Source organism: Aspergillus stella-maris (assembly GCF_047715825.1).
Source record: "Aspergillus stella-maris strain CBS 113639 unplaced genomic scaffold BDV14scaffold_92, whole genome shotgun sequence".
In the NCBI taxonomy this organism is placed as follows: domain Eukaryota; kingdom Fungi; phylum Ascomycota; class Eurotiomycetes; order Eurotiales; family Aspergillaceae; genus Aspergillus; species Aspergillus stella-maris.
In genome coordinates this window covers 74,450-97,718 of record NW_027396886.1, presented here as the reverse complement: position 1 = coordinate 97,718, position 23,269 = coordinate 74,450, and the positions used below count along the sequence as shown (strand labels likewise).

The window sequence follows — 23,269 nt, the reverse complement described above, 5'->3', positions numbered from 1 at the left end:
CTTAGAGGCACCATCTGAGTTAATCTGAAGAACCGGTTCCCCAGACCCAAAGAGTGCTGGTCATCAGAAATGAACGGAATGGATGGATGGATGGATGGATGGATGGATGGACCAAGTGTGGTCCAGAGTTCTTCAGCATACACACCTTTAGCCAGACTGAGTTTAGACTCGCCTGTCGCCGACCATGGGCGAGATCGTCATATTTCTTGGGCAATAAATTCACTTTCTATAACTTCATGTGAGCAGTAGACCTTTCGGAATTGAGGAACTGGTTTGACGACAGAAACCTCAAGTCTGCGTGAGGTAGAACAATTGGTGGGCACAGAACCAATCTCTCAGCCCCTCATCGAAAGCTTTTGGCCGTTGCGTCGATACCTAAACCCACCAAAACTCTTCTCTTTTCTATAGACTTCTTTTTGGCTCGTGAAGTAGATACCCAACTCCAAGATTATTTCTTTGCTTTTGCTGACCAATACTCCAGGTCCAATAACTATGGGCAACCAAAATCCTTCCACTACGCCCGTCACTATCGTGGTTGAGCATCTAGACCCCGAACTGGGTGCCTGGTCCGCTCTGGAGTATGCCTGCATTGCTCGAGAAGCCCATGCTTCTGGCAGTAAATTCCTCTTGAGTTCAGTCCCTGAGTCTCTGCAGATGCCGGATGAATTAGCCGCAACCAAAGGGCTTGAGGTTGAGCATCGCAGCATCGAGGAAGTCTTTGCAGACCGTAGATCCAAGGTCTGCTTGCTGGACCCTTCAGCGAGAACTGAGCTTAGCCCCGAAGATGGGGACACTTTCGAGGTCTTCTTGTTCGGAGGAATTCTAGGTGCGCACCCTTTGTGAATCATGCTGCACAGGCTTGGTTTGGACTAACCTCGGTGACACAGGTGATGACCCTCCACGAGGTAAGTTGATTTCAACCACTTGCAGGCACCCTTCCCACTAATGGGCTGAATCTAGACCGCACCTCCGAGCTCAGGAAGAAGGGCTATGAGGGGAGGCGACTTGGACCCGTGCAAATGACGACGGATACGGCTGTGCGAGTTACTCGTATGGTGGTTCACGATAGAGGTAGCCAATCCACATCCAGCTTCTGAGACTGATGGCATATCAGAAAACACTGACCATTATCAGTTCCCTTAGAGGAGATTCAATACGTCGACCATCCGGAAATCGTGATCAATGATCATGAACGGACTGAGATGCCTTTCCGCTACGTGAAAGACAGCAACGGCGAGCCTATCATGCCCAAGGTACGCCATAGTAGCCTCACCACCCTGAATTGTTTTTGGACAGAGCCGATCTCGCTGACTTGTCACTACTATCAGGGCATGGTGGAGCTTATCAAGAAGGATGCTGATCAGGGGATTGAGGATCTATTCTAGCCATGCGCGCGGGGCAGTCGAAATGCGTCTATACAGCCAACACTTCATGAACAGCAATCAAAGAAACTCAATGGCAGAATTCACAATAAAGATCATGAATGTCTTCAAGAGTGTACCTAATTGAGCGTCGAAAGCGGCAAGTCTGGCAGCCGTGACGATGTCCGTACCCTTAAATACCTCTTGGCCTCCCAGCGCGGGCCCCAATCTGGTAAGGGACCGTAATCAGCTTACGAATGGCCACGCTGCCTGTAGTTTCACCACAGTCACAGCCTCGCCCATCATCTTGCTCTTCTTTACTCACTCCCTTTCTTCGTCTCTTCTCTCTTTCTGACATTCTCTCTCTCCTTTTATATTTGCTGTTGTTGGAGTCCTCCGGTTCGTTTCCAGGCACGTCATCAGTTGTTCCTCCGCCGCTCGCGTGCGGAATCGGACCCGGCGCGGCATTAGAATATTACCATCAATGAGTCCTTGAAGCCTCGCTTTCTATACTCCAACTTTCGAGTTCCTCTTCGAACTCTTTGCTACCGTGCCATCGGCGGTCATTTCATTCTACGATGGCTTCTAGGAGGACACGGGGTGCGCCGTTATCAGCATGGGCACTGCCACTGGTCTTCCTCAATTCCGTCGCAGTACTGGCGCAATCAGCTGCGGATTACTATGTGCACTCATTACCCGGGGCGCCGGAAGGGCCCCAATTGAAGATGCATGCTGGGTGAGCTTTCTAATCTGTCAGCATTATTGAGCGCGACTGACCCTTCCGCTTTGTTTAGGCATATCGAAGTAGACCCCGAGCACAATGGACATCTCTTCTTTTGGCACTACCAAAACCGTCACATTGCGAATCGCCAACGGACAGTAATATGGCTGAACGGAGGACCCGGCTGCAGTTCGATGGATGGAGCATTGATGGAAGTTGGCCCGTACCGCCTGAAGGATAATGCGACTTTGGAATACAACGAGGGCTCATGGGACGAGTTTGCGAATCTTCTCTTCGTCGATCAGCCTGTTGGGACTGGGTTCAGTTACGCGAATACAAACAGCTACCTCCATGAGCTAGATGAGATGGCCACACAATTTGTCACATTCTTGGAGAAATGGTTTGCCATTTTCCCGGAGTATGAGCGGGATGATGTACGTATACTACCCATTACCGCGGTTGAGTGTTGTCTTCATGCTGATTCATATCTTCTTTACAGATCTACATCGCCGGCGAGTCCTATGCAGGCCAGTACATCCCGTACATTGCGCAAGCTATTCAGGAGCGAAACAAAAAGATTCAAGGCAGCACACCTCGTTGGAGTCTTCGTGGCCTTCTTATTGGTAATGGTTGGATATCACCTATGGAGCAGTACCCGGCCTACTTGAGCTTTGCGTACCAAGAAGGCCTGGTGGAGGAAGGTAGCAAAGTCGGAAAGGAGCTCGAAGTCCTTCTCTCTGTTTGCAAGTCTAAAATGGAAAATGGGCACCCCAAGGTTTCTATCATGAGTTGTGAGGCAGTTCTCAACAAGCTGCTTGAGAAGACTCTCAATTCAGAACAACAATGTCTCAACATGTACGACATTCGGCTGCGCGACAGTGCCGATTCTTGCGGTATGACCTGGCCGCCGGACCTGGCTGATATGAAACCATACCTACAAAACCCCGAGGTTATCCAAGCTTTGCACATCAACCCGGAAAAGCAGTCAGGATGGGACGAGTGTGATGGTGATGTAGGCCGCACATTCCGCCCACAGAAGTCTGAGCCAGCAGTCAAACTGCTTCCCGGGCTACTCGAATCAGGTGTCGAAGTTCTTCTTTTCAGTGGTGACAAAGACTTGATTTGTAATCATCACGGAACCGAGCAATTCATCAGCAACATGAAGTGGGCTGGCGGTACCGGGTTCGAGACCTCACCGGGTGTTTGGGCTCCACGACACGACTGGACATTCGAAGACGAACCTGCTGGATACTACCAAAAAGCGAGGAACCTGACCTACGTCCTCTTCTACAATGCCAGCCACATGGTTCCATTCGATCTTCCCCGCCCCTCCCGAGACATGGTAGACCGCTTCATGAACGTCGACATTGCCAGCATCGGCGGTGTCCCAGCGGACTCTCGCATCGACGGCGAACCACTTCTTCAGACCTCTGTCGGCGGACACCCCAACAGCACCGTCGCCGAAGAGGAGGAGCAGCAGAAGATCAAGGAAACAGAGTGGAATGCCTACGCCAAGTCCGGCGAGGCCGTCCTCGTCGTGGTCATCATCGGTGTCCTGGTCTGGGGCTTCTTCATCTGGCGCAGCCGCCAACGGCACAGTGGCTACCGCGGCATATCCTTCAAGTCTCCGAGCTCAACTTCCGTCTTGGGACGCTTTACGAACAAGCGTAATAACGGAGCAGACGTGGAGGCTGGTGACTTTGATGAAGCTGAATTGGATGACCTGCATTCACCGGGCTTGGACCGAGAGAACTATGCCGTTGGCGACGACAGTGACGATGAGGATCATAGAAAGGAGCAAGGGCAGCAGCAGGCTCAAGCTCAGGCTACATCGTCGCGGGCCGAGGGTAATCTTGTAGAATAGTTTGTCTTCTTCCTTTTTGCATTTTTGGATGACTGGTCTCTCTTAGCATTCTATATAACGGCGCATACATGATTGGGTGCCGTGAATAAAATGATACATACAACTCTTATCTAGAAATGAACATCATGACCCGAGCCATTTGTGTTGATCTATCCTCTATATATAGTGTGCTTTCTTTTCCAGGTCCATCAACTAAATACTGCATGGTACAGAACTCATCGTGTATGTCCACACCTTGATGCTCCCGTCATCGGCGGTGGTGACCAGCACCTCCTCTTCTTTATTCTCGTCCCGGCCCCGGTCAGCCCGTTTCGCCCACACAACGTGGTTGATCTCGTAGATGTCATGAGCACCATCCATAACCGCGACGATACTCCATGTCGTGGAGGGCTGTGGCGTAGCGCTCGTAGCATCGGCACCATCAGTATCCATGGGTTGAGGATCGGTCTGCGAGGCAGCCTCGAATCGTTCTTCGTAGACCACGATGCGTCCATCTGCACCAACGGAGGCCAAAAGGCCTGTCCTTCGACTCCAGGCAACAGCATATATCGAGAGCTCGTGCGCATGTGGGAGAATTGCACTTTCCTCCCAAGTCTCATCTATACCAGCCGGCCGGATGATACTGGGCATCGCGCCAGCCCCAGGACCACCCCCCTGCGCCTTGGGCTGCCGTCGCCAAACACGAACAGTCTTATCGTGTGAGCAAGACGCAAGACGAGGACCCGAAAGAGCATGCCACCTCTTCCACTCATCTGCCGGTCCAGATCCATTCTCTACAGAGGGTACATTCTCAGAACCTTCCCAATCGACACCCCAGACGGTCCCCCCATGGCCCCGAATACAAGCAACCTGCCCCCAATCATCAATATCCTCTCTCCAAATGCGGATCGTATCGTCGTAGCTCCCGCTAGCAAGACACTCCTCGGCCGGATGCCAAGCAACGCACTTGACGTCCCCCTCATGCTCCTGCATCACGGCAACAGTCTCAAAGTTGTTGTCTCCGTCATCGAGATCCTCCCAGATCCAAATCGATTTGTCGCGCGAGCATGTAGCAAGTAACATACCAGACGCAGACCACGAAACGGACTTGACTTCGCTATCATGCCCGTCAAGTAGGACGGCAAAGCGCCATTCTTCGTCCTCGTCTTCCTCTGTACCTTCTTCTCCGCCTCGACCGGGAATGACATCGTCACCGTCTTGCGCGGCACCAATTGTCTCTCCGTAGTTATCCCATCTTCTCCAGACGCCGACGGTTGCGTCGAAGCTTCCTGTTGCGAGGACGGACTCGCCTGAGACGTTGGGCTTCCAGGCGCAGGTGCGGACGCTGCGCTTGTGGCCGCCTGAGATGGTGGAGAGGAGACGGAAGTTTGTGAGTGAGTAGACGCGAACTGTCTTGTCAGAGCTGCAGGTTGCGACGAGCGGGAGGGTGGGATGCGGTGCTGTGAGCCAGGTGCGTTCGAGGGATGGCGGGGTCAGGTCGGAGAGAAGGCTGAGGGTGAGGGTTGGCGAGGGGGGATGGCCAGCTTCGGTCGCTGCCATTGTTGGTGACTTGAGGCTGAAGGTAGAGAAGGGAGGGTGTTTGGAGTGAGTGTTGGCTTGGGAGCTGGAGTGATGGGCGGCGGGGAGAAGATTGGATTAGGTGGGGTTGCGGGTGATAGGAAAGGCTAGCATGATGTTGTCCGCGGAAGTCAATCGGTGTGTCCCAGAATATATATCTCCATATGTATACGTTTAACAACCATGGTACTAATTATTATAAAAAGTCCTGGCGTAAAGTGGTTCTAGACTAGTCGATACTGATTACTAGCAGCTACTATCAAGCTAATTACACATGACTGCGCCGGGCGAACCGGAAATGCATTCAAAAGCCAGTATTCAAAATCTAAAAAGACAGCTCATCTACGCCGCTGAACTCTATAAACCACTTTCACTGATAATCCGGTCGTAGATCGTTCCATGACACTGCCAATCAACTTCACACACCTTGGCCAGCTCCTCTGTCAATTGACCGACTTGGCTTACAAACTCGGGCATTCCTGCTCCAGCCAAGCTCTGGCTTGCAGTACTTGTCGCTCGGACTCGTTCGCTTGCACTCGATGCGCTGAGTCGGGAGAGTACATGTGCTCGCAAGCGAGATAAAATGAGACGTGCCACTGGATCCGCGAAGCCGGTGGACCCAGTTCCAACTAAATTTGAGGATGCGGAGCCCTCCGAAATTGACAAGGATGACGGCTCCTCCGCGGACGCCTGAACGTGGACTTCAACGGACGCCTGGCTCGCCGTGAAAGAGGCCGCTTCACATGCTGTCGCTACCGGAGAGAGCACTCGTCTGATAGTGGCCGCTAGCTGAGCACTAGCATTGGAGGGCATGGGGTGGGTGGACTCGAGAATTGATTGAATGCGCTCGGTAGACACATCGTTGAAATCCAGAGACAGTATCCGATCGGCTTCGGCCTTCCATTGCGCACGCGCATCACGCTTGAGAAGGTTCTTGGCTGTGAGAAGTATTGAAGCTGTGGCCACTATCTTGAACGCCTGGGCATGCAGCGTGCCTAGTCTTTCGCGATCTAGCTCTAGGGTCTCGGGAACCAAATCATCGGACACTGGTGCATTGCTGAAAACGAGATCCGCAAGGCCATGAGCGTAGATCTTCGATGGGGGCGGTTGGGGTTCCCCGTGAATACCTTCCGGGTCGCGTTTCCGCATCTCGTCAACAAGGATCTTGCGGTGTGTCCGCCAGAATCGTTTGCTTTTCCCTATACTCAAGGAGCCATCTTGCAAACCTCTCTCGAAGGTCCTTTGTTCATATCCCGGGGCCTCTTGAATGAGCTGGGGTGCCGCAACTTGGATCATGAAATTGGTGTGATCAAGAGACAAAAGGTCTATGATTCCCATGAGTCTTGCCAAGCGATCAATCGCATCCCCTGATGTGTCTTCGGCAAAGGCGTTTACCATTGGGTCGCGGTAAGGCGCACAAAGCTTCGGAAGTATTGTAGTCATGAAATTGAAAAAAGCATCGTAGGAGAAAGCCCGGGCTTTACACTGGCTTTCTACCAGCTTAGGGTCAAGTACCTCACTGATCAACACATGTAAGGAGTTGCCGGGCCGGAGGGAGCGTAACAAACGATCCTGAATCACAGTGGCCATAGCTACAATCCAGGTTGTACCGGACCCAGCCTCAACATCGCGCCGCATCAGAGCGCACATGTGCTCCATAACCCGCTTGCGGGGCTCTGTATACGACTTTTCCTCTATCTTAAACTCTTTGTTAACGAGAAGTTCGTGGACCAAAGCACGATTCTCAGGAAGAGCAGTAAGGATTTTCGTGTATTGCTCGTGTGGTGACAAGCGTTGTCTCTCCAGTTCCTGCAAAACTGCGCTGTCCACATTGTTGAAGCTTTCGCTTATCGGCGAAGCCACGCTCTCCGTGAGAGCTTCGGTGTTCGCTGTCGCTGATGCAACTTCCGCTGATCGCGGAATGGCTCGCTTGGAGCCCGACTTCTTCTTCTGCCGCTTAGCCTTCTTCAAGGCATCCCGAACCATCTGCATGGCTCGATCAGGACCTGCCAGGCGTTTGAGCCTAGCAAGCAGGAGAATCTGGTTTTGTCGAATGCCCTGGCGGTAGTCATCCGCTACGCCGCCAGCCTGGTCGTCTTTCACTGTCTGCCAGATCAATTCCAGTTCAATGAATTGAGCGAGCATAATCTCTATGAGAACACTGGAGTCGTGCGTCTTCCATGCATGGAATGCAGAAAAAAAAACATTGTACTCCTCACACAGAGTCTGTATCTCTGTAGAAATTGTTGTCGGTGAGCAACAACCGGAAGACAGCAACGGTGTAACTTGTCCAAAAGCAGCGAGAAGCTCCCCAGCTTTGGCAATCAAGTCTTGCTCCTGCTCACCGTCGCCGCTCAGTACTTCGCGAGGATGAGTGACAATCAGATAGCTGCTGAGGAATGTACGCACGGCACCTCTGCCACCTAAAGTACCGCTTTCCATATCCTGCAAGCCGCAAAGACGAAGAACCCGAGCGGTGGTGGACAAAACTTTCTCTTCCGACAACAGAGCACCGACTTCCTCGAAGGTCATACCGCGGATTCGCTCCGTCGTAATGTTGAGAGCGAGAAACTCCGCTATGACCACTTTCGCGTGATGCGCTCGCCAAACTCTTTGGATCTTGCGCGACGCGGCGTCCTCGGACAATTTCTTCATGGTCACTACTTTCTTTTCTTCGGTAGTAGAGCTGCTTGTGCGGTGACGACGAGGAGTTTGCTGGTATAAGAGACGCCTCTTTTCCGCTTCGGCAAACTTCTCTTCCATTTCCACTCGGAGGCGTGCGTGCTCAGCAGCCTTTTTCTCACGATTGTCTTCCGCTTTCTTCTTCGCACGTCTAACTTCCTCCTCGCACTTGGCTGTGATCTCCGCCAGCAAGCGTTCGCGAGCCTGCTGAGCGGCTAATGCCCTCCCTTCTCTTTGAAGATTCCGCGTAGCAGCTTTCGTTAAGGCAGCACGTAGCCTCACCTTTTCCGCATGTAGAGCACGATCCGCAAGTCTCGCTTTACGGCTTTCAAGAATGGACGCTCGGCGGAGATGTTGGGCGATATGATTGGTAGCAGTTGCTCCATGAGAAGCCGCGTTCGAATGTTGGGAATGTAACGAGGAAATCGAGTTTCGTCGAGATGAAGCTGCAGAGGAGCGTCGAGCGACACTGGATTTGCGAGCAAAACGCGTTGCGAGATGCGCTGGGAGACTTAGCGAAAGGGGCGACTCATCGGACAGCATTTCAACGTCCGGTTCACTGAGAGTTTCGGGCGCAACCGCATCGCTAGCATCGGGCAATTGTATTTCTATATCTGAATTGCGACGGATCATGGTCTATTGAAACGAAGGCGGGGGTCGTCTATCTTGACGCATGCGGATAGTCGGTGGCTCGGGAGGGGTGATTATCGATAGCGGCAAGTAGCTTCAGCGAAGTCCTTGGTCGATGATTCAAAGCGAAGGGCGGGATCGGGTCGCGCAAAGGTAGGTAAGAATATAGATGATTTCAGCCCGAAAGTTGCGTCACTGGCTACTGTCCTGGCGTAGTCTCCGTAAAAGGAGGAAGTCTTGCTTATCGGTGTTTTGATGAGAACAGGACCCAAGCTGTAGGAAGATCCGTGCTCTGTTTCAGAAGCGAACGTAAAGCCCAGGAAGGAAGGGGAGAGTATCAATCAGGAGAAAGAATGGCAGAGTAAAGGAAAAGGCGCAGAAGGGAGCGACTTAAGAATAGTCGGAGGAAGGATACATAGTTGAGTAGATAAGCAATCAATCATGCACGTAGTATCGTCGAGGCCATTCGCCGCCTCCGCCATCAGCGTGAGCAAGTGAGCCCGAAGAAGTCGATCGAAGCTGCCGCAACCGGGGTGCTTAGCTAAGCGCATCTACAGGGTGCCATCGAAGCATAACATCCGTTTATTGATTGACTACGCAAGTAGTGAGGGTGAATTGTGCTTATTCTCGCTAATCGTCGGATGATCGGTTGCTGTACCGCGCAATTCACAGACCTGACATTGTGGGATACCGTATGCAGATCAAATCTAGTTCACAGGCAGCCCTGCGATACTGTGCAGGTAGACACGCCCGACTCCGAATACATGGGCAAGATTGGAGATTCTGGAATGCTGGGGCCTTCGAGAGAGTTTGATGCCCGTGTTTACCTCTTCTAACCTCCCGTGGCTTCCCTGTAGAAGGAAATGCTTCTGCTGGCACCAGCCGTCGCGAAGCCCTCCGACTTCCCAACCTTTGGTAACCATGTCGCACTCCAGATGGCACTCTCAGTTTCCGAGTGTGTTGCAACACAGCTCTTCGTGTCGATTGACCAAACCTTGACTTTGCCATCAAAAGACCTACAGTCCAGCTGGTTAACTCCTTGCCTATGACGGGAAAGAAGAGCACTTACCCGCTCAAGAGATACTCTCCGGTGTTGCTCCAAGAGAGGGATAAAATCCACGCAGCATGACCGGTCAGACTGGCCACTTGCTCGCCAGAATTTGTATCATATAGTAAAATGACCCTTGAGTCCCCAGCCGCAGCAAGGAATTTTCCGCCTGGTGAGAACGCAACAGCTCGTACCGGTTTCACGAGACCTGTAAGACTGTTAGCTGGAGCTACTCTTGGGAGAACTACGAAGATAAATCTGTCGGCAGTACCTACCTGACAAGCTGAATGGCATGCGCCCGGTCTCTGTACTGAAGATATAGACGCTGCCGTTTTCGTGGCCACTGGCGATGAATTTGCCGTCCGCTGACTATGCGCACCGCATGAGCACCAAGAGGAAACAACCAACCGGAAGAAGCTCACCAAATCTATACAGGTTCCGAAACTGCCCTTTGTTTCATGGTCTCTTATCTCCTGTTCGTTGGAATCAAGATCCCAAATCTTGATATGGCCACTTTGAGTAGTTCCGGCTAGGAATTGCCCATCGGCAGACAGTGCAACAGCCCAGAGTTCTCCCAGCGCAACATCCTTCGTCTTAGACCATGTTCCGTCTTGGGATTTCCAGATCACAACCTCGCCTCCAAAGCCAACACTGACTGCCCTTGAACCCTTTGCATCTGTCACCACATGGTGACACCCGACCTTATGGGCTTTAAGGGTCTGTACTAGAGGGAAATCAGGATCGGTTGTTGAGTGGACTTGTAGAGCATTAGAGCCTGACGCCGATAAAATCTGCTTGTCGGTCACGGCCAGGGAAAAAATATCGGTTGGGTGAGCTATAGTCGTTTAGTAAAATAAGCCTAGACAGTGAGGGATACAAGTAATGGGCCTACTATCTGCAGAACCGTAAGAGAGGTATTGCTTCGACTAATATCGATGCTGGGTTAGCACCGAGTCAATTATATGAGTCTAGCTTGTATAACCCCTACCATCCTTTATCGAAAATTCTTAAAGTGCCGTTTGGCACTGACTGTTTTGCTGGGCGCTGGCGGTTTGTGGTTGAAGTCTTGTTGTGGGACGAGCTGCAGCCGGATGAGGTCATCAGCGGCTGGTTCATTCAACTTGAACTATCAGAATAATGCAAGGTGCGGTTGTCCACCGCCAGCATCAACAAGTCTACCTAGGGAGCTATGCACTTCTCTACAGCCGGATCAACCTTCAGGCCAGGTCACTACCAGTGAGGTAGCTGCATGACAACATTGTGCATGAAGCCTGGAAGTGCAGATTGTCAGGTGACTCGAAGCGGGCAGTGCTCTTCACATGCCGAAACGAGAAGGCATTGGGTCACGGGCTCCAGCTACAAATAAGACAGTGTGATCCGATCGTTCCTGACTGCTTGGGCGGGCCTTAGCTCGAACTATTCAGATCGCTTTCAGCCTTAGTTCCTTTTTTCATTCATTGCTGACTCCAATCTTCATGAGCGGGATCCTGGATTCCTTCCTCTCGAAACCTGTCGTCCAGAAAGCTCTCCGTTTACCTCAGCAATCAAATCGTCAGCCTGCTGCCGATGATGAGCCTCACAATACACACCCCAAGCCTCATGACATAGAACATTCGGCAAACTACAAATGCAGCGATGATAGCGAGGATCCTACAATGTCAGGTTCAAACCAGGAGAAACATACGGCGGGGCACTCAGGGAGTAAGGGATTCACCGAAACTGAAACTGAGACCCTGGTCGCGTCTTTATCACCTCCAATCGACTCAAGCGCCACGCTTCCTCAGTCCAATGGCATCTGCCCAGAGCAGGACCGATCTCATGTTCGGCACACGTCTCCACGGGACGTAGAGAGTACTTCAAGTACCAGCATCCAAAACAACCCCGCCACATCCATCGAATCCCACTTTGTTCCTAATACGACACAATATGGTTCTGATATCAGCTCAGATGGTCCTCAAGAGGATCAAGAGTCCTCAAATCGCAATCCTGAATTAGATGAAATGGGTGGACAATTCCTGCTTCCCGAAGATGATGGAATGGGTGCCCTGCGGAAGCGGATTCATGCGATTCGTGATCTGGGGTACACTAACACCGAGCAAGCCCGCATGATCCACGATCTAATGACAGAGAAATACACATCATTCCAAGCTTTTTCGGGCAGCCATCTTTCCCCGATATCGTCCCCTACCCCGTCATTTCGAACCCCCGAACGAGCGGATACCCCAAACCGGTGGAGTGGCCAGTCTTTCGACCACCCCTCCGTCTCCTCGGCCTCTACAGCAATTTCAGCTCTACAAGATGTCATTCACAATCTGACGGCCGAAGATCTTAAGCCTACTTTCCATCCCAAGGTAGAGACAGAAGTACCTGCCGATGATCTGGAGGATCCGGATGCTGAAGAAGTGGACGGGCCTTGCCTGGGCTGCCCACATTATAAAAGAAACGTCAAACTACAATGCTTTGACTGCAGAAAGTGGTATACTTGTCGGTTTTGCCATGATGAGATCGAAGATCACCGTCTTGATCGGCCGAAAACAGAGAACATGCTATGTATGCTGTGTGGCCATGCTCAACCAGCCGCGCAATATTGCAAATGGTGTGGTGAGCTGGCGGCGGAGTACTATTGCGTAGCATGTAGGCTATGGGACAATGACGCCAGTAAAAGCATCTACCACTGCAATGACTGCGGCATTTGCCGTATTGGCAAGGGCATAGGGAAGGATTTCTTCCATTGCAAGGTCAGCACCATCATGTGGACAGTAGAACTAGGATCTTATGCTAACTAATTGCAGACTTGCAGTGTCTGTCTCCCAGTCTCAATCGAAAAGACACATCGGTGCATCGAGCGTTCAACGCAATGTGATTGTCCTATTTGTGGAGATTACATGTTTACGTCTCCCGAAACGGTCGTCTTCATGCGGTGTGGACACAGCATTCACCAGCGATGCCTTTCCGAGTATTCAAAATCATCTTACCGCTGCCCAATATGCAGCAAAACAATCACGAACATGGAAGCAACCTTCCGTAACCTGGACAGAACAATTCAAAGCCAGCCGATGCCAGCCGACTTCAAGGACACCAAGGCCATTATCACTTGCAATGATTGTGGGACCAAATCGGTGGTCAAGTACCACTGGCTAGGTTTGAAGTGTGATATGTAAGTACAACATCAGTTCGACTCTGCCCACAAACTAGCTCATGATCCAGGTGTGAATCATACAACACCACCCAGCTTAGTGTGCTTCAGGGCGATGAAGGCCACTTGGAGCAGGACGTAGAGGGCGGGGGCTTTCCAGCTTCCAGGTTCAGATCGTCTTCCCACGGCGCTGACGACTCGACGCTGCCACCTTTAGCGCCGCTGCAAATTGACCCCTGTTCAGCACCAGGAACAGGCCCACACCCCCAATTCAACTCATCTCGTTCCGCAAACCGATCGGAAAGATTTCATTCCTATAACCTTACTCGTGGCCGGGCTGTGTCACCCGTGATCAGCAATTATTTCGGCATACCGCCTGACCGTCAGTCACAAAGCTCTACGTCGACATCCTTCTTTGGAAGTCGATTCAATCCGAGCGAAGAAAACGATGGAGAGGGTGAGCTTAGCATCTGGGGCACTAGATTTAAGTATAGATATGGTTTCTTGAGCAGGGTCACCGACCCGGCAGACGACGGCGAAGAGGGCGAAGAGGGCGAAGAACCTTCAGACTCCAGTAGCGAGTCTGATGATAAGGAGGATGAAGAAGATGAAGAGGAAGAGGAGGGCATTGATATATTTGGGCATCGATGATGCGTATATGTCGGGTACACGATTGAAGTGAAAATGGCTGGACCACATACCACTAGGATGCATTGGCATCAGCTGGCAGGCCCAGCTGCATAGCCCCATACTTAAGCGATATGAGATTCGGGTGTTTGGAGTTAACCGACCTGGACCATGACTTTCTTAGTGGAGCAACGCATTGATCCGGAGTCAGATAGATTTGGTGCATCACAACGATCAAAGGGCTCGAGGTCCCTAAATATTCATCTCAACTTTGAACCCCAAGACCATACATTTTCATTCGGCATTCATTTCATCAATAGAAGCCTAGTAGCCAAGATGTTCCGGAGAAATCGCCCTTAAAACTGTGGCGTCGAAATTTGCTGGCCATAACTTGAATGTGATCTGGCAAGCACCCCAGTCACTGATGGCACCTTGTCTCCGCTACAGTATTTCGAGCAATGCGCTTAATTCTGTCCAGACGACGCACGGCGACATTCGTTTCCAACGAGAATGTCTGATTCAGCAAGGATATAACGAGCAATGACAGCTCGTCCACACTGCCTTTCATCCGTGCTAGAAGAATGAGATAGCTGCTTTGACAGTTGAGCAGGAGGTCGAGCCCAGGCATCACGGGATTGAGAGTTGACGGATTGAACCACATCTCTTCTCGGTTGCCAGCTCACGAAGTCGCGCATCGCATTATACCGTTAAGAGACGATTGTAACCTGCAGTATTTACAAGCAGACTGCAATTCGCAGTAGAAGGGTTTCCTTTCTCGTATTATCTCAAGCATGTTCCCAAGCTCTCATTGAGGAGCATCAGGGTTCGGTCAAACTGTTGTCGAGCATCTTTCCGTAGGGTAGGGTCTCTTTGATTGAGTGCTAGTCCCTTGATCCTAGAAAACAGTTAGCCTTCTGTCTCAATATGCAGCAAACAATACTTGAAAGGAGAAACATACAGCCGCAAATTCGCTTTTACTCCGGGTTGATCCCAGTATCTTATCATGAGCAGGTTTTTGACAATTTTATGTTCGACGCCAGAGATGTCTGCGGCCCTGTGAAGAAAGCCCACGGTATTGGTAATGCGCTGAGGGTCGAAATCCCGAACCGACGAAGAGCGAAACGATGAGCGCAACGTCCGGAGAAGAACATGGCGAGCCGGAGTCGAATAATTGACAGCCTTCAGACCGTGGCGGTAGAGCTGACGATAGGCCGCAACAATTGGTTTCGAGTCTGCGAGGGCTGTATTCATTGTCCCAAGAGTTGTGAAGATGCAAGTCAGAGCGAAATCGTTGGAGCCAGCGGATCTGCTGGCGCGCAACGGCGCAAGTTGACGTGGTAAGGTTCCTGGAGTACCGCGCTAACCTAATCGAGCCGGGCCAGCATGAACCGCGGGCCCACGTTAGGCCGAAATGGCGCTGAAGCCTGGGTGCCCTTTCACTGCACCTCTTTCACTTTCCCACCTCCAGCTCTGTCCATGTCTTATTGTCGTGTCTGGCGCGACTTTTATCTTGCATACAAGTTCATCATCGTTATCTAGACCGGAGCCTCTTCGGCAGGACAAAGTACGGATCCAGGATTATCAGCAGATTACCTGGTACTATTCCGGACGCCGCTACACTCTCTCACGCCGCTCTATACAAAGATGGTCTGTCGACTGATCGCTTGATCTCTCTTCCAATAAACCATCGCCTGCTGTCTCTGATTCGACCTCACCGGCCTGTCTTGTCCCGATCCATCGCAGCCCATAATTGCGACGACATCATGAGGTTGAAAGCATGTTTTCATTAGTTCTCTGAGATCTCTTTGTCGACAACATGACACGAGTAACTCGAAGGTCTACGTCGGCTTTTGGTAGGCGAAGTCCAATTCGTATTGCGAGGCGAAAGGCGCGAAAGCACAAGGTCATTTTGGAATCCATCACGCAGGCGAAGAAGAAGCTTCGAAGTGTGGTATGCCGCTGTTTTGCCCCACTCTTATCGGCGTCTCTGACATCTATATCGCAGATATCTTTTGAAGCCAAAGCGCCCCCGGGCTATACATTTATATCAGCAGGTGATCCTCAGTTTACGACGACCTGCAAAGAGATTTGCCGAAGAGATGGGTTGAAGGTGTACGCAGTTTCTGTATGTTGGGTCATTGTCGCATCTTCTTCTCTTGTCCCAGAGTTACCTTCTCGTCTGACCTTTGTTGCTTTCCATAGACAACACCTCATCTCCATACCCATGGACTCTCACAGCATGTTCACCGGATCGGCTATCACTTCCCAAGTGCTGTTGTTGCAGACGTTTGCTCTGATCGGGGCTTATATCTCACTGGGACGGGGAAAGCGGTGTCTTTTCATGACATGAACAATGACGCCAGCCGCGGGTACGCTGACTCGACATCTCAGGTCACTATCAATACAGAAGCGAGGGATGTTCTCAAAGATCTCTTTCCAAATATCCCCGACAATGATCTCAATCAGATCATTAAGACTGCATTCCAGAAGGTGGGACTTATAGCCAGGAAGGTGAGAATGCACTCAATAGCTGCTGACCTTGTTTTAGGGTCAACGCAAAGTAGGAACGGCAGCTGAGCTGCCCCTCGCCCGGAGAGCGCAGCTGGCAGTTGTCGCTCACATCCGGCATATCTACACGAATTATGACCGGCTTCTCAAGGCTACCTCTTTCCATGAAGCAAGGGCTACGGTGGAACAGCCTACCCTTGCGAAACTAGTGGAATGGAGAGGGGATGACGAAAATGGCAAAACTGTCCTCGAGGATGTGTTTCGCGAAGTCATCGTTATATCTGATGATGATGATAGTGACTTTGAAGGAGATTCGCTGCCACTGCATGGCCGAAACACCAGCGTGGAGGTTATCTCCAGCAACCCTGTGGTTGAGGAACTTCAGATGCGGCCGGTCAATCATGACAACTCCGCCTTGCGGGAGTCGCGCGTAGAGCATTATGAGAATGAAGCTGCCCCAGGCTTTCGGTTTATTCCAGAAGTTCCCAAGAAGACCAAAGTTGATCGTCGTGGATTCAGCAGGTATCAAGCTTGGGATCGTGCCATCAACAGGTACAGGAACACGAGCAACGGTTCCATTCATCGACCACCTCCGTATTCCGTCGGAAATCCTTCCCAGGAGAACCTTGGACATGATCGGCGGCATATTGAGCCCCATCACTCTCTGGTCACTCAACCTGTCCCACCTAACCAAAGGATAACTAAGAGTACCTTGAGTCGGCCGTCGCTCAACCCTGTGGCAGAACACCGTGTAAGTTCTGTGCCTTCGCCTTGCCCAGGGCCTTCTCCGAGGAAATCTCGCTTGAGCAACCCAACTGTGCTGACTTTGGAGGAGTCTTACGAACTTCATCCCCTGGCTGAGCTGCCAGACAATAGAAGAGATGCCACCCTCACACACAAATCGCCCAATGTTTCGATGGGAAGAGTGCCCCTATCTGAGCCAATGAGGCATGACTCCTTCAATGGGCCAGTTTTTGTCAGCGGACCAAGAGAATATCATGACAGAAATACAGACGGCCGAAAACCACCCATTGCGCCCCCTGCAGGACACTTACATAACAGGAACTTGAACCAACAGGATCGCGTGCTGCCTTCCATTGAGAGTCCCATTCCTGGGGAAATCCAACGCCCGGCCAGCGGTCATATAGAACACCTTACCAAAAGGATGTCTGGAGCATTTAGTTTTCGCTCAGTAACTCCGCACCGTCAACCTCCACAGGTCGTCTCGGATTATGCTTTCCCCCAGGACTCTGACCAGGATCGTGCCACCAAAAGACGATGTGTGGCTTATCATGAGCCCATCTCAACAGGAAGACGTCTCCCTGGCACTGGTCCCGTTACTTCGAGTACTCACCCGGGAGCTCGGTATGCCGCGGCCGAGACCTCATCTGTCCATGTTGGTCACCAGCCCCGTAGGTTATACGTTGCGCCATCTGAGCCGCTTCGTATTGGTGAACAAATTCCAGGTGGCTTCCAGGAGTCAACCATTTCTAGCACTCGCTTTGATCGTGACCCCGAGATCTTTCCATCCCAAGGACACGTCAAAGCCTATGATAGAGAGCCATTTCCTTGCCATCAATTTGTTGATTCCCAGGCCTCACAAAATAGATATTCTGGTCTGCCTCGCATGGCGCCTGACGCTACATACATCATCGCTGCTCGCGGTGGCCATGATAGGGCGTCACAGCCTCATCCTCCCAATGCCTCGGAATCTCGAATGCCTTGTGACACTCGTACTCAGGATTTCAATTCGACGAGGGCCGAGGCGGCAGTGCCTGCGCCTGAAACAACTTGGTGGAGCAGAGAAAATGCTCCGTACAAGCCAGAAGCAAAGCACGGATTGTATGCAGACGGCTTCGTCCGCCCTGTTGACATTCATGAACCTGGTCCTCCGCAGTATAGGTCGAGCCGTCGGGTTCCCTCCAGTCACTTGCTGAAAACTCCGCCCCAGTCATTCAAACCCAAGTTTCAAGGTGTGCAGCATCAACGTGTCCCATCGGATAGTGCAGCATCAGTGTCGCCTCGCGGTCGATTCCGCGTGGACTCTCCGGCTAAAGCTCCTTACCAACAACAGCATCCTATCATTACCAATCAAGAGTCCAGACACTATGATAAAAGGCAGTTCGCAACGCCACCACCGGTCTACCGACATGCAAGACAGCCGGAGCACGCCCTCCCCTCTTCACGGTATGGCTACAAAGAGGATCCAATTCTCATAGATATTTGACATATCTGGTCCCCTCCCGATTCTTTCGTTCGGCCTCTTAGCTACGGGGATCCCTAACAAGCACCCAAGCTTATATATTCTTCTATAGGACATCTTATGATTATCCCCAACGACTCGGAGACGACCAACGTCCCTCACCACGTGAAGAGATGGCAAACGATGCACGGTACCGGCTACCTGAGGGTCGTACGGTCGTTATTGTGGATTGATATGTGATTGGTGTGGTTTTGTTTACATTATACATGTTCATTGGACATTATTATCGATTGTATATATTATGATACCCAGCATTGTATGCATCTTCCGACGCTTGTTAGATCCTACCAAGAAATCCGGGCATTCGCCCTTGACGTCGAATTACAACGGAATATACCCTAGCCTGACCTTGCAGTGTAGTAGCACATGCTCTTAGGACGAGCAGTAGACTCCGTCAAAGAGTACAAAGAATGGCCTTGGGTCGCATACTGGAAACCAAGAGAAAACACTGATGGTCTGCTGTGGATGCTTGCATGCCAGTCACGGGGACGTACAGCCGTAGGTATGTATGTATGGGCTGCCCCATCGGTAAATCATATATACATGCCATCATAATCGCCGAATGCCAGTCACGGTGTAGCTGCGTTCATCCCCTAGACCTCCCTGGTCTCTCCGTCAGCCTCGCCAGTGTTCACTGCCTTCCCTGTCTTCTTGATTGTCGCAAGAACCGTCTCGTAAGGGAGGGTGGCATCGGCGACAACGCTTGCGGTCTGCGTGTCGAGGCTCACGTCGAAGGATTTCACGCCTAATTAGTCTTTTGTTAGAACTTTGATTTGCGATATGGACGGCATGGCATGTACGCGGGTACTTGATGGAGAGTGTGTGTTTGGCCAGGAACCAGCGGCCGAGGGGGGAGCGGAGAGGCGGAGGGGCAACCGAGGGGCAACTCACCGTCCAGCTTCTTGAGGACGCGCTCGACGGCGCCGGAGCAGCCGCCGCAGCTCATGCTAACGTTGAACTTGTACTGGTGGTCGGCCATTTCGAATATGTGTACTTGTGTAGGATAGTTCTTGGAAGAGAGACGAGGAAGAATGACGAGTGTTATAAATGCGAAGACAGCGTGGAAGTGGAGTGCGGAGCGGCTATATCAAAGACGGGAGTGGGTGAGATTAATATATGTCAGACGGCGCAGCGCTTTGGACAGATGGATCGTCTTTGTTTGGTGTCTTTATATGTTTCAGGTTATGGAAGGAGGGCCAGCTTATAGGGTGTTAGATCACTATGGTTTTGCTTATATATCGCCTAAGGATTCTCAGGATACGCGAAAATGCCTCATCAAGCTTGATTATCACCTCATTGGGTCATTAAGCAGAGTAGGTATCAATGGTACAGGACCAGTCATATTCTCGCTTTCCAGATAGGAATTCAACGTGAAAGGAAGGACAAGCATGACGCATAATATATAATATACGTTATCTATGATGTGTTTTATAATGTCTAGAACCCAGCTGCTCTCTTCTTCTTTCTTGCCTTGATACCAGCTTTTCTAGTTGCCTCACGACCTCCAAACGCACCTCGCTCGACCTGAGTCATCGGAAGATCGTTTGTCACCTGGCTACTCGGCAAATGTATCATCGGGGTTTGACTGTTATCAGGCTGGCTTCCCCAGTCTCCCCTCATAGCAGGAGCAGGGGTAGAGACGGAAGGAGGCACTGGAGCATCGAGGCTCAAGCTTTTGATAGCCTGCGACAATCTCTTCTTGGATTTGTGCCTCGATGTCCTGATAGTCGCAGCCGATTGTTGTTCCTCGGATAACAAGGAATATGAGGCTGGGTCAGCCCCTGGCTTCCAGTGGTCAAGTAATCTTGTCGCATCCCGAGAGCTCGATTCTGTCCTGCTAAAAGTCGTGTAAGACGACAAGACCGAAAATGTGGGTATATTGTCTTCTGAATGCTCAGGAAGCATGGAATCTCCCAAAGTAAAAGTACTTTGCGTAGCTGTGGTGGAGGGCTGAGAGTGTATAGCATAATCACCCGACTCTGTCGCAGACTTGTTTGGCGCCGAATCTTCGGGAAAGGTCAGCCCGCTGGTAGAGGTAGACTGGGCTCCGCTGCCGTTGGTAGCAGAGTTTGGTTCCTCTGACCCATGCACTGCAATTATCTGCGAGAGCACAATGTCCGCAACAAAATGTCGTATGAACTTCTCCTTCATTATCCTAGCACGTCCAGGTATGTCGGCGGGTAAGTCGATAAGCCAGTTATTGACAAGCCGGTCGTATAATGCAACCAAGCCCAGCTTTCTTGCTTCTGGTGCGTTGAGTTGCTGAGCAGACTGCGACCTAAACGATTCGTACTGCTGAACAAGGAGATGACCACGATCCCCGGATAGCGGAGGATTTGTTGCCGATTGAGCCACAAAGGCTGCCAGGTCATGTGCATTTTGATCAATATCATCCAATATCAATGGTCTGCGGAGTATTTCAAACCTAGACGTCTATCAGTCGATGAATCTATGGTGAATGTCAGGGGACAAGGGTGGCATACGCTGTCCAAGCAGTGGGCTCTTCAGAAACGATATGAGCTGTGAAATTGGCCATCAGCTCATCGATGGACTCCTGAAAATTGCGCTGAGTGTTTGTTTCGTCATCCTGTAACAATAAGTGTGAAGTGCCGGTCGCTATTCCATAGATTTGCTCATAGTCAAGGGTGAAGTAGGGATCTGCCGTGGGAGCTATATTGGCAATCCCACAATCATATATCGGCCCACTATCATGAGCGAGTTCGTCCCAGTCGTCCACTATGAAACCACTCAAGGGATTCTCTGCTTTGTTCTGCAACCCAGTCAGGCGTAGTTGTTTTACACGAAGTAGATCATCACCAAGTAGCCGCTCGCTCCCAAGATCACTGGCTGAAGGTTTCGAATAAATCGACTCCCTTATGCAAAGACTTGAATCTACCATGAAGGCTTTGAAAAAACTCAAACCAGTGTGCATGTCCCGTTCTCCTGCCCCCACCGGCGCATATTGCTTGAATACAAGGGTGGATAAGCGCAAATTATTTGGCGAAGAATCGGTACCTCCTGCATTGCGGGAAGAGGCGGGCATATGCAGAAGTTGAGGGTCAGGAACGGCCGTTGAGCCATTCACAATCTCACTCGTCTCGGAGCAATAGAATGCCAATGCCAGTGGACTGAGACGAGAGAAAAGAACCAGATAAAAACCTTTCAAATCATTGTCAGTACATGAAGGAGAAGTCCTCAAGAATGGTAGCAGTGCTCACCTTCATCCGCTGTCAATGAACTTAGTTGCAATGTCGTATCGTCCGAGTCGCAGAAATGGCACCAGGACAGGCGTGGCGATAACGATGGCCTCGTACTTTCATGGTCTGCGACTGACTCTAGAGCAATATCAAACCAGATAATTCGAGACGTTGTGAGAACGAATAAGTGAGACGGGTTGAGGGCGCTTCGTTTGATTCCAAGGACCCATTCAGACCTCTTTTTGAAGCTTTCGAAACCGAGCTCCATCGTATAGGGATATGCACAATTTCCTTCCATACGATAAAGCACGGAACACCTTCGGTCGCTGACAACAATGGAGTTCTCATTACCAGCCCATTCAATAGCTAACCATCCATCATGCCGGCCCAAAGTGCCGGATGAAATCTCCTCAACGCCAACCGAAGGGAGTGCACCCGATCGCACAGCCGTGGCAATCCAGTTATCTCTGTTACGCTTGGGTTGAATACGAAGCTCCCATATACTCCAATTACCATTGTGATCAACAATGGCAAGCTGTGATTGATCCCAGGGGTTGAACTTGACGTCTGCATGTCCAGCACCTCCCGTATGAGAGGTGGATATTTCCAACAAGAGATTCGAGTCCATACGAGAAACTTGATAACCAGGAACCGTGCCATCGCTTCCACGGTTGGTCGAGACTGAGGCTGGAAACCTGTGGTATAGTGGTCTGAATACAAGCGTAGACGAGAAGCGAGCTGCCATGAAAGTAGCTCTCTCTTCCGGGGCGTGTGAAAAACATATTTGTCGAACTGGAGCTCCTTGCGCTGACCAATCAATTCCATCTTCGTCTCCTATTGTTGGAACATGAAGTTGGGCTTCTGTTTCGTGCCTCAATTGCACCGTATCATCAGTTATTGTTCGGAAAGAGATGACGTTGCCACTTTCGCCGGACGCAAACGCCACGATAGGTACCGCTCGTCGCCCAGCACCATCGAGATTCAAGTCTACTGCGCGTCCAAAATCGAGAAGTGTGGAGGCGAGAGGGTCGCAAGTTTCGTTTGTGGTCGAAATGGTCTGCGAGAGCGTTTCACTGCGTGCAAGGCGATATCCTGCGATAAGTTCAGGGTACCCTCGTGACAGAGTCAATCGTTTTGGCAGGGGTGTTGAAGCATTCTGAGTAGAAGGCGACTGAACAGCTACCTTCGTCACACCTGTGTATGAGATGCGTGGTGCTTATCGAGCTGTCAGTTGGTATACACATTAGACTTTCTGGGCAACTTACGAGGAGATATCGTGCGCGCAAAGCTCCATGATTGAGACTTTGAATCATAGATGGCTCTTCCTAAGTGCCCGTAGTGAAGAAGTTTTGTCGATTTTTCATCCATTGGGTCTATCTCTGATCCTCGTGGTATACAAGAGTTCCGATCCAGCAAGCATATCGAGCAGCGGTCGGCCTGACAGAGATCTAGTGGTACTATCGAGAGAAGGCCAGATACAAGCAAGGCCTGTGTAGCTTAGCCGTAAGCTGCATTTGTTTTGTGGCGGATACCCAGGAGCTCAGGACTCAGTCGCATAGTCGGAGTGTTAACTATGACTTTTTTCTGCAGCTAGTCGTTGATAAAATGTCGATCACCGCGGAGTGCCAAGCCTTGGTTGCGCCGCAACAACACATCCTCCAACATTTCGCGCGAC

General features: G+C 51.0%; 10 protein-coding genes across 10 annotated transcripts; 4 read left to right on the top strand and 6 right to left on the bottom strand.

The window, feature by feature from the left end:
• The first annotated feature begins 137 nt into the window (after positions 1-137).
• On the top strand, positions 138-1,688 carry BDV14DRAFT_183960 (SAM-dependent methyltransferase). Its single transcript, XM_073770441.1, has 6 exons — positions 138-428; positions 482-826; positions 888-905; positions 961-1,071; positions 1,135-1,253; positions 1,329-1,688. The coding sequence occupies exons 2-6, from the start codon at positions 493-495 to the stop codon at positions 1,383-1,385; spliced, it is 639 nt and encodes a 212-aa protein (XP_073622817.1). The 5' UTR covers positions 138-428; positions 482-492; the 3' UTR covers positions 1,386-1,688.
• Positions 1,689-1,829: 141 nt separating this feature from the next.
• On the top strand, positions 1,830-4,042 carry kexA (serine-type carboxypeptidase kexA). Its single transcript, XM_073766700.1, has 3 exons — positions 1,830-2,097; positions 2,156-2,516; positions 2,582-4,042. The coding sequence occupies exons 1-3, from the start codon at positions 1,940-1,942 to the stop codon at positions 3,944-3,946; spliced, it is 1,884 nt and encodes a 627-aa protein (XP_073622816.1). The 5' UTR covers positions 1,830-1,939; the 3' UTR covers positions 3,947-4,042.
• Positions 4,043-5,684, bottom strand: cia1 (iron-sulfur cluster assembly protein CIA1). The gene has a single exon (XM_073766693.1). It carries the CDS (start codon positions 5,483-5,485, stop codon positions 4,139-4,141), a length of 1,347 nt encoding a protein of 448 aa, XP_073622815.1. The 5' UTR covers positions 5,486-5,684; the 3' UTR covers positions 4,043-4,138.
• On the bottom strand, positions 5,652-9,308 carry BDV14DRAFT_183956 (IQ calmodulin-binding motif domain protein). Its single transcript, XM_073770440.1, has one exon. It carries the CDS (start codon positions 8,816-8,818, stop codon positions 5,861-5,863), a length of 2,958 nt encoding a protein of 985 aa, XP_073622814.1. The 5' UTR covers positions 8,819-9,308; the 3' UTR covers positions 5,652-5,860.
• On the bottom strand, positions 9,233-11,255 carry BDV14DRAFT_157727 (SKI complex subunit WD repeat protein SKI8). Its single transcript, XM_073766696.1, has 6 exons — positions 10,852-11,255; positions 10,756-10,789; positions 10,286-10,698; positions 10,139-10,232; positions 9,885-10,071; positions 9,233-9,831 (listed from the first exon to the last, which is right to left on the bottom strand). Exons 1-6 carry the CDS (start codon positions 10,852-10,854, stop codon positions 9,648-9,650), a joined length of 915 nt encoding a protein of 304 aa, XP_073622813.1. The 5' UTR covers positions 10,855-11,255; the 3' UTR covers positions 9,233-9,647.
• BDV14DRAFT_157809 (RING finger and CHY zinc finger domain-containing protein) lies at positions 10,741-14,091 on the top strand. The gene is made up of 3 exons (XM_073766701.1): positions 10,741-12,601; positions 12,656-13,020; positions 13,071-14,091. Exons 1-3 carry the CDS (start codon positions 11,339-11,341, stop codon positions 13,648-13,650), a joined length of 2,208 nt encoding a protein of 735 aa, XP_073622812.1. The 5' UTR covers positions 10,741-11,338; the 3' UTR covers positions 13,651-14,091.
• On the bottom strand, positions 14,018-15,159 carry BDV14DRAFT_157655 (uncharacterized protein). Its single transcript, XM_073766692.1, has 2 exons — positions 14,585-15,159; positions 14,018-14,521 (listed from the first exon to the last, which is right to left on the bottom strand). Exons 1-2 carry the CDS (start codon positions 14,875-14,877, stop codon positions 14,407-14,409), a joined length of 408 nt encoding a protein of 135 aa, XP_073622811.1. The 5' UTR covers positions 14,878-15,159; the 3' UTR covers positions 14,018-14,406.
• Position 15,160: 1 nt separating this feature from the next.
• On the top strand, positions 15,161-18,620 carry BDV14DRAFT_158016 (DUF2293 domain-containing protein). Its single transcript, XM_073766702.1, has 5 exons — positions 15,161-15,577; positions 15,632-15,751; positions 15,829-16,116; positions 16,175-18,321; positions 18,431-18,620. The coding sequence occupies exons 1-5, from the start codon at positions 15,443-15,445 to the stop codon at positions 18,447-18,449; spliced, it is 2,709 nt and encodes a 902-aa protein (XP_073622810.1). The 5' UTR covers positions 15,161-15,442; the 3' UTR covers positions 18,450-18,620.
• Positions 18,616-19,792, bottom strand: BDV14DRAFT_157651 (copper metallochaperone ATX1). Its single transcript, XM_073766691.1, has 2 exons — positions 19,289-19,792; positions 18,616-19,142 (listed from the first exon to the last, which is right to left on the bottom strand). The coding sequence occupies exons 1-2, from the start codon at positions 19,374-19,376 to the stop codon at positions 18,991-18,993; spliced, it is 240 nt and encodes a 79-aa protein (XP_073622809.1). The 5' UTR covers positions 19,377-19,792; the 3' UTR covers positions 18,616-18,990.
• Positions 19,693-23,151, bottom strand: BDV14DRAFT_183936 (uncharacterized protein). Its single transcript, XM_073770439.1, has 4 exons — positions 22,860-23,151; positions 21,616-22,809; positions 20,881-21,556; positions 19,693-20,822 (listed from the first exon to the last, which is right to left on the bottom strand). Exons 1-4 carry the CDS (start codon positions 22,960-22,962, stop codon positions 19,835-19,837), a joined length of 2,961 nt encoding a protein of 986 aa, XP_073622808.1. The 5' UTR covers positions 22,963-23,151; the 3' UTR covers positions 19,693-19,834.
• Between the last annotated feature and the right edge of the window lie 118 nt (positions 23,152-23,269).

Excerpts from the sequence above, each read along its gene's own strand:
- BDV14DRAFT_183960 (XM_073770441.1), top strand. The coding sequence starts at position 493 with ATGGGCAACCAAAATCCTTCCACTACGCCCGTCACTATCGTGGTTGAG. Across the intron at positions 1,072-1,134 it reads TATGGTGGTTCACGATAGAG|TTCCCTTAGAGGAGATTCAA; the intron begins GTAGCCAATCCA and ends GACCATTATCAG. Across the intron at positions 1,254-1,328 it reads GCGAGCCTATCATGCCCAAG|GGCATGGTGGAGCTTATCAA; the intron begins GTACGCCATAGT and ends CACTACTATCAG.
- kexA (XM_073766700.1), top strand. The coding sequence starts at position 1,940 with ATGGCTTCTAGGAGGACACGGGGTGCGCCGTTATCAGCATGGGCACTG. Across the intron at positions 2,098-2,155 it reads CAATTGAAGATGCATGCTGG|GCATATCGAAGTAGACCCCG; the intron begins GTGAGCTTTCTA and ends CGCTTTGTTTAG. Across the intron at positions 2,517-2,581 it reads CGGAGTATGAGCGGGATGAT|ATCTACATCGCCGGCGAGTC; the intron begins GTACGTATACTA and ends TCTTCTTTACAG.
- cia1 (XM_073766693.1), bottom strand. The coding sequence starts at position 5,485 with ATGGCAGCGACCGAAGCTGGCCATCCCCCCTCGCCAACCCTCACCCTC.
- BDV14DRAFT_183956 (XM_073770440.1), bottom strand. The coding sequence starts at position 8,818 with ATGATCCGTCGCAATTCAGATATAGAAATACAATTGCCCGATGCTAGC.
- BDV14DRAFT_157727 (XM_073766696.1), bottom strand. Across the intron at positions 10,233-10,285 it reads TCGGAACCTGTATAGATTTG|TCAGCGGACGGCAAATTCAT; the intron begins GTGAGCTTCTTC and ends CGGTGCGCATAG. Across the intron at positions 10,072-10,138 it reads CATGCCATTCAGCTTGTCAG|GTCTCGTGAAACCGGTACGA; the intron begins GTAGGTACTGCC and ends ACAGTCTTACAG.
- BDV14DRAFT_157809 (XM_073766701.1), top strand. The coding sequence starts at position 11,339 with ATGAGCGGGATCCTGGATTCCTTCCTCTCGAAACCTGTCGTCCAGAAA. Across the intron at positions 12,602-12,655 it reads AGGATTTCTTCCATTGCAAG|ACTTGCAGTGTCTGTCTCCC; the intron begins GTCAGCACCATC and ends AACTAATTGCAG. Across the intron at positions 13,021-13,070 it reads CTAGGTTTGAAGTGTGATAT|GTGTGAATCATACAACACCA; the intron begins GTAAGTACAACA and ends CTCATGATCCAG.
- BDV14DRAFT_157655 (XM_073766692.1), bottom strand. The coding sequence starts at position 14,877 with ATGAATACAGCCCTCGCAGACTCGAAACCAATTGTTGCGGCCTATCGT. Across the intron at positions 14,522-14,584 it reads GTAAAAGCGAATTTGCGGCT|GATCAAGGGACTAGCACTCA; the intron begins GTATGTTTCTCC and ends ACTGTTTTCTAG.
- BDV14DRAFT_158016 (XM_073766702.1), top strand. The coding sequence starts at position 15,443 with ATGACACGAGTAACTCGAAGGTCTACGTCGGCTTTTGGTAGGCGAAGT. Across the intron at positions 15,578-15,631 it reads AGAAGAAGCTTCGAAGTGTG|ATATCTTTTGAAGCCAAAGC; the intron begins GTATGCCGCTGT and ends TCTATATCGCAG. Across the intron at positions 16,117-16,174 it reads TTAAGACTGCATTCCAGAAG|GGTCAACGCAAAGTAGGAAC; the intron begins GTGGGACTTATA and ends ACCTTGTTTTAG.
- BDV14DRAFT_157651 (XM_073766691.1), bottom strand. The coding sequence starts at position 19,376 with ATGGCCGACCACCAGTACAAGTTCAACGTTAGCATGAGCTGCGGCGGC. Across the intron at positions 19,143-19,288 it reads CGTCCTCAAGAAGCTGGACG|GCGTGAAATCCTTCGACGTG; the intron begins GTGAGTTGCCCC and ends AAGACTAATTAG.
- BDV14DRAFT_183936 (XM_073770439.1), bottom strand. The coding sequence starts at position 22,962 with ATGGATGAAAAATCGACAAAACTTCTTCACTACGGGCACTTAGGAAGA. Across the intron at positions 22,810-22,859 it reads TGCGCGCACGATATCTCCTC|CACCACGCATCTCATACACA; the intron begins GTAAGTTGCCCA and ends CAGCTCGATAAG. Across the intron at positions 20,823-20,880 it reads GAGCCCACTGCTTGGACAGC|GTTTGAAATACTCCGCAGAC; the intron begins GTATGCCACCCT and ends ATAGACGTCTAG.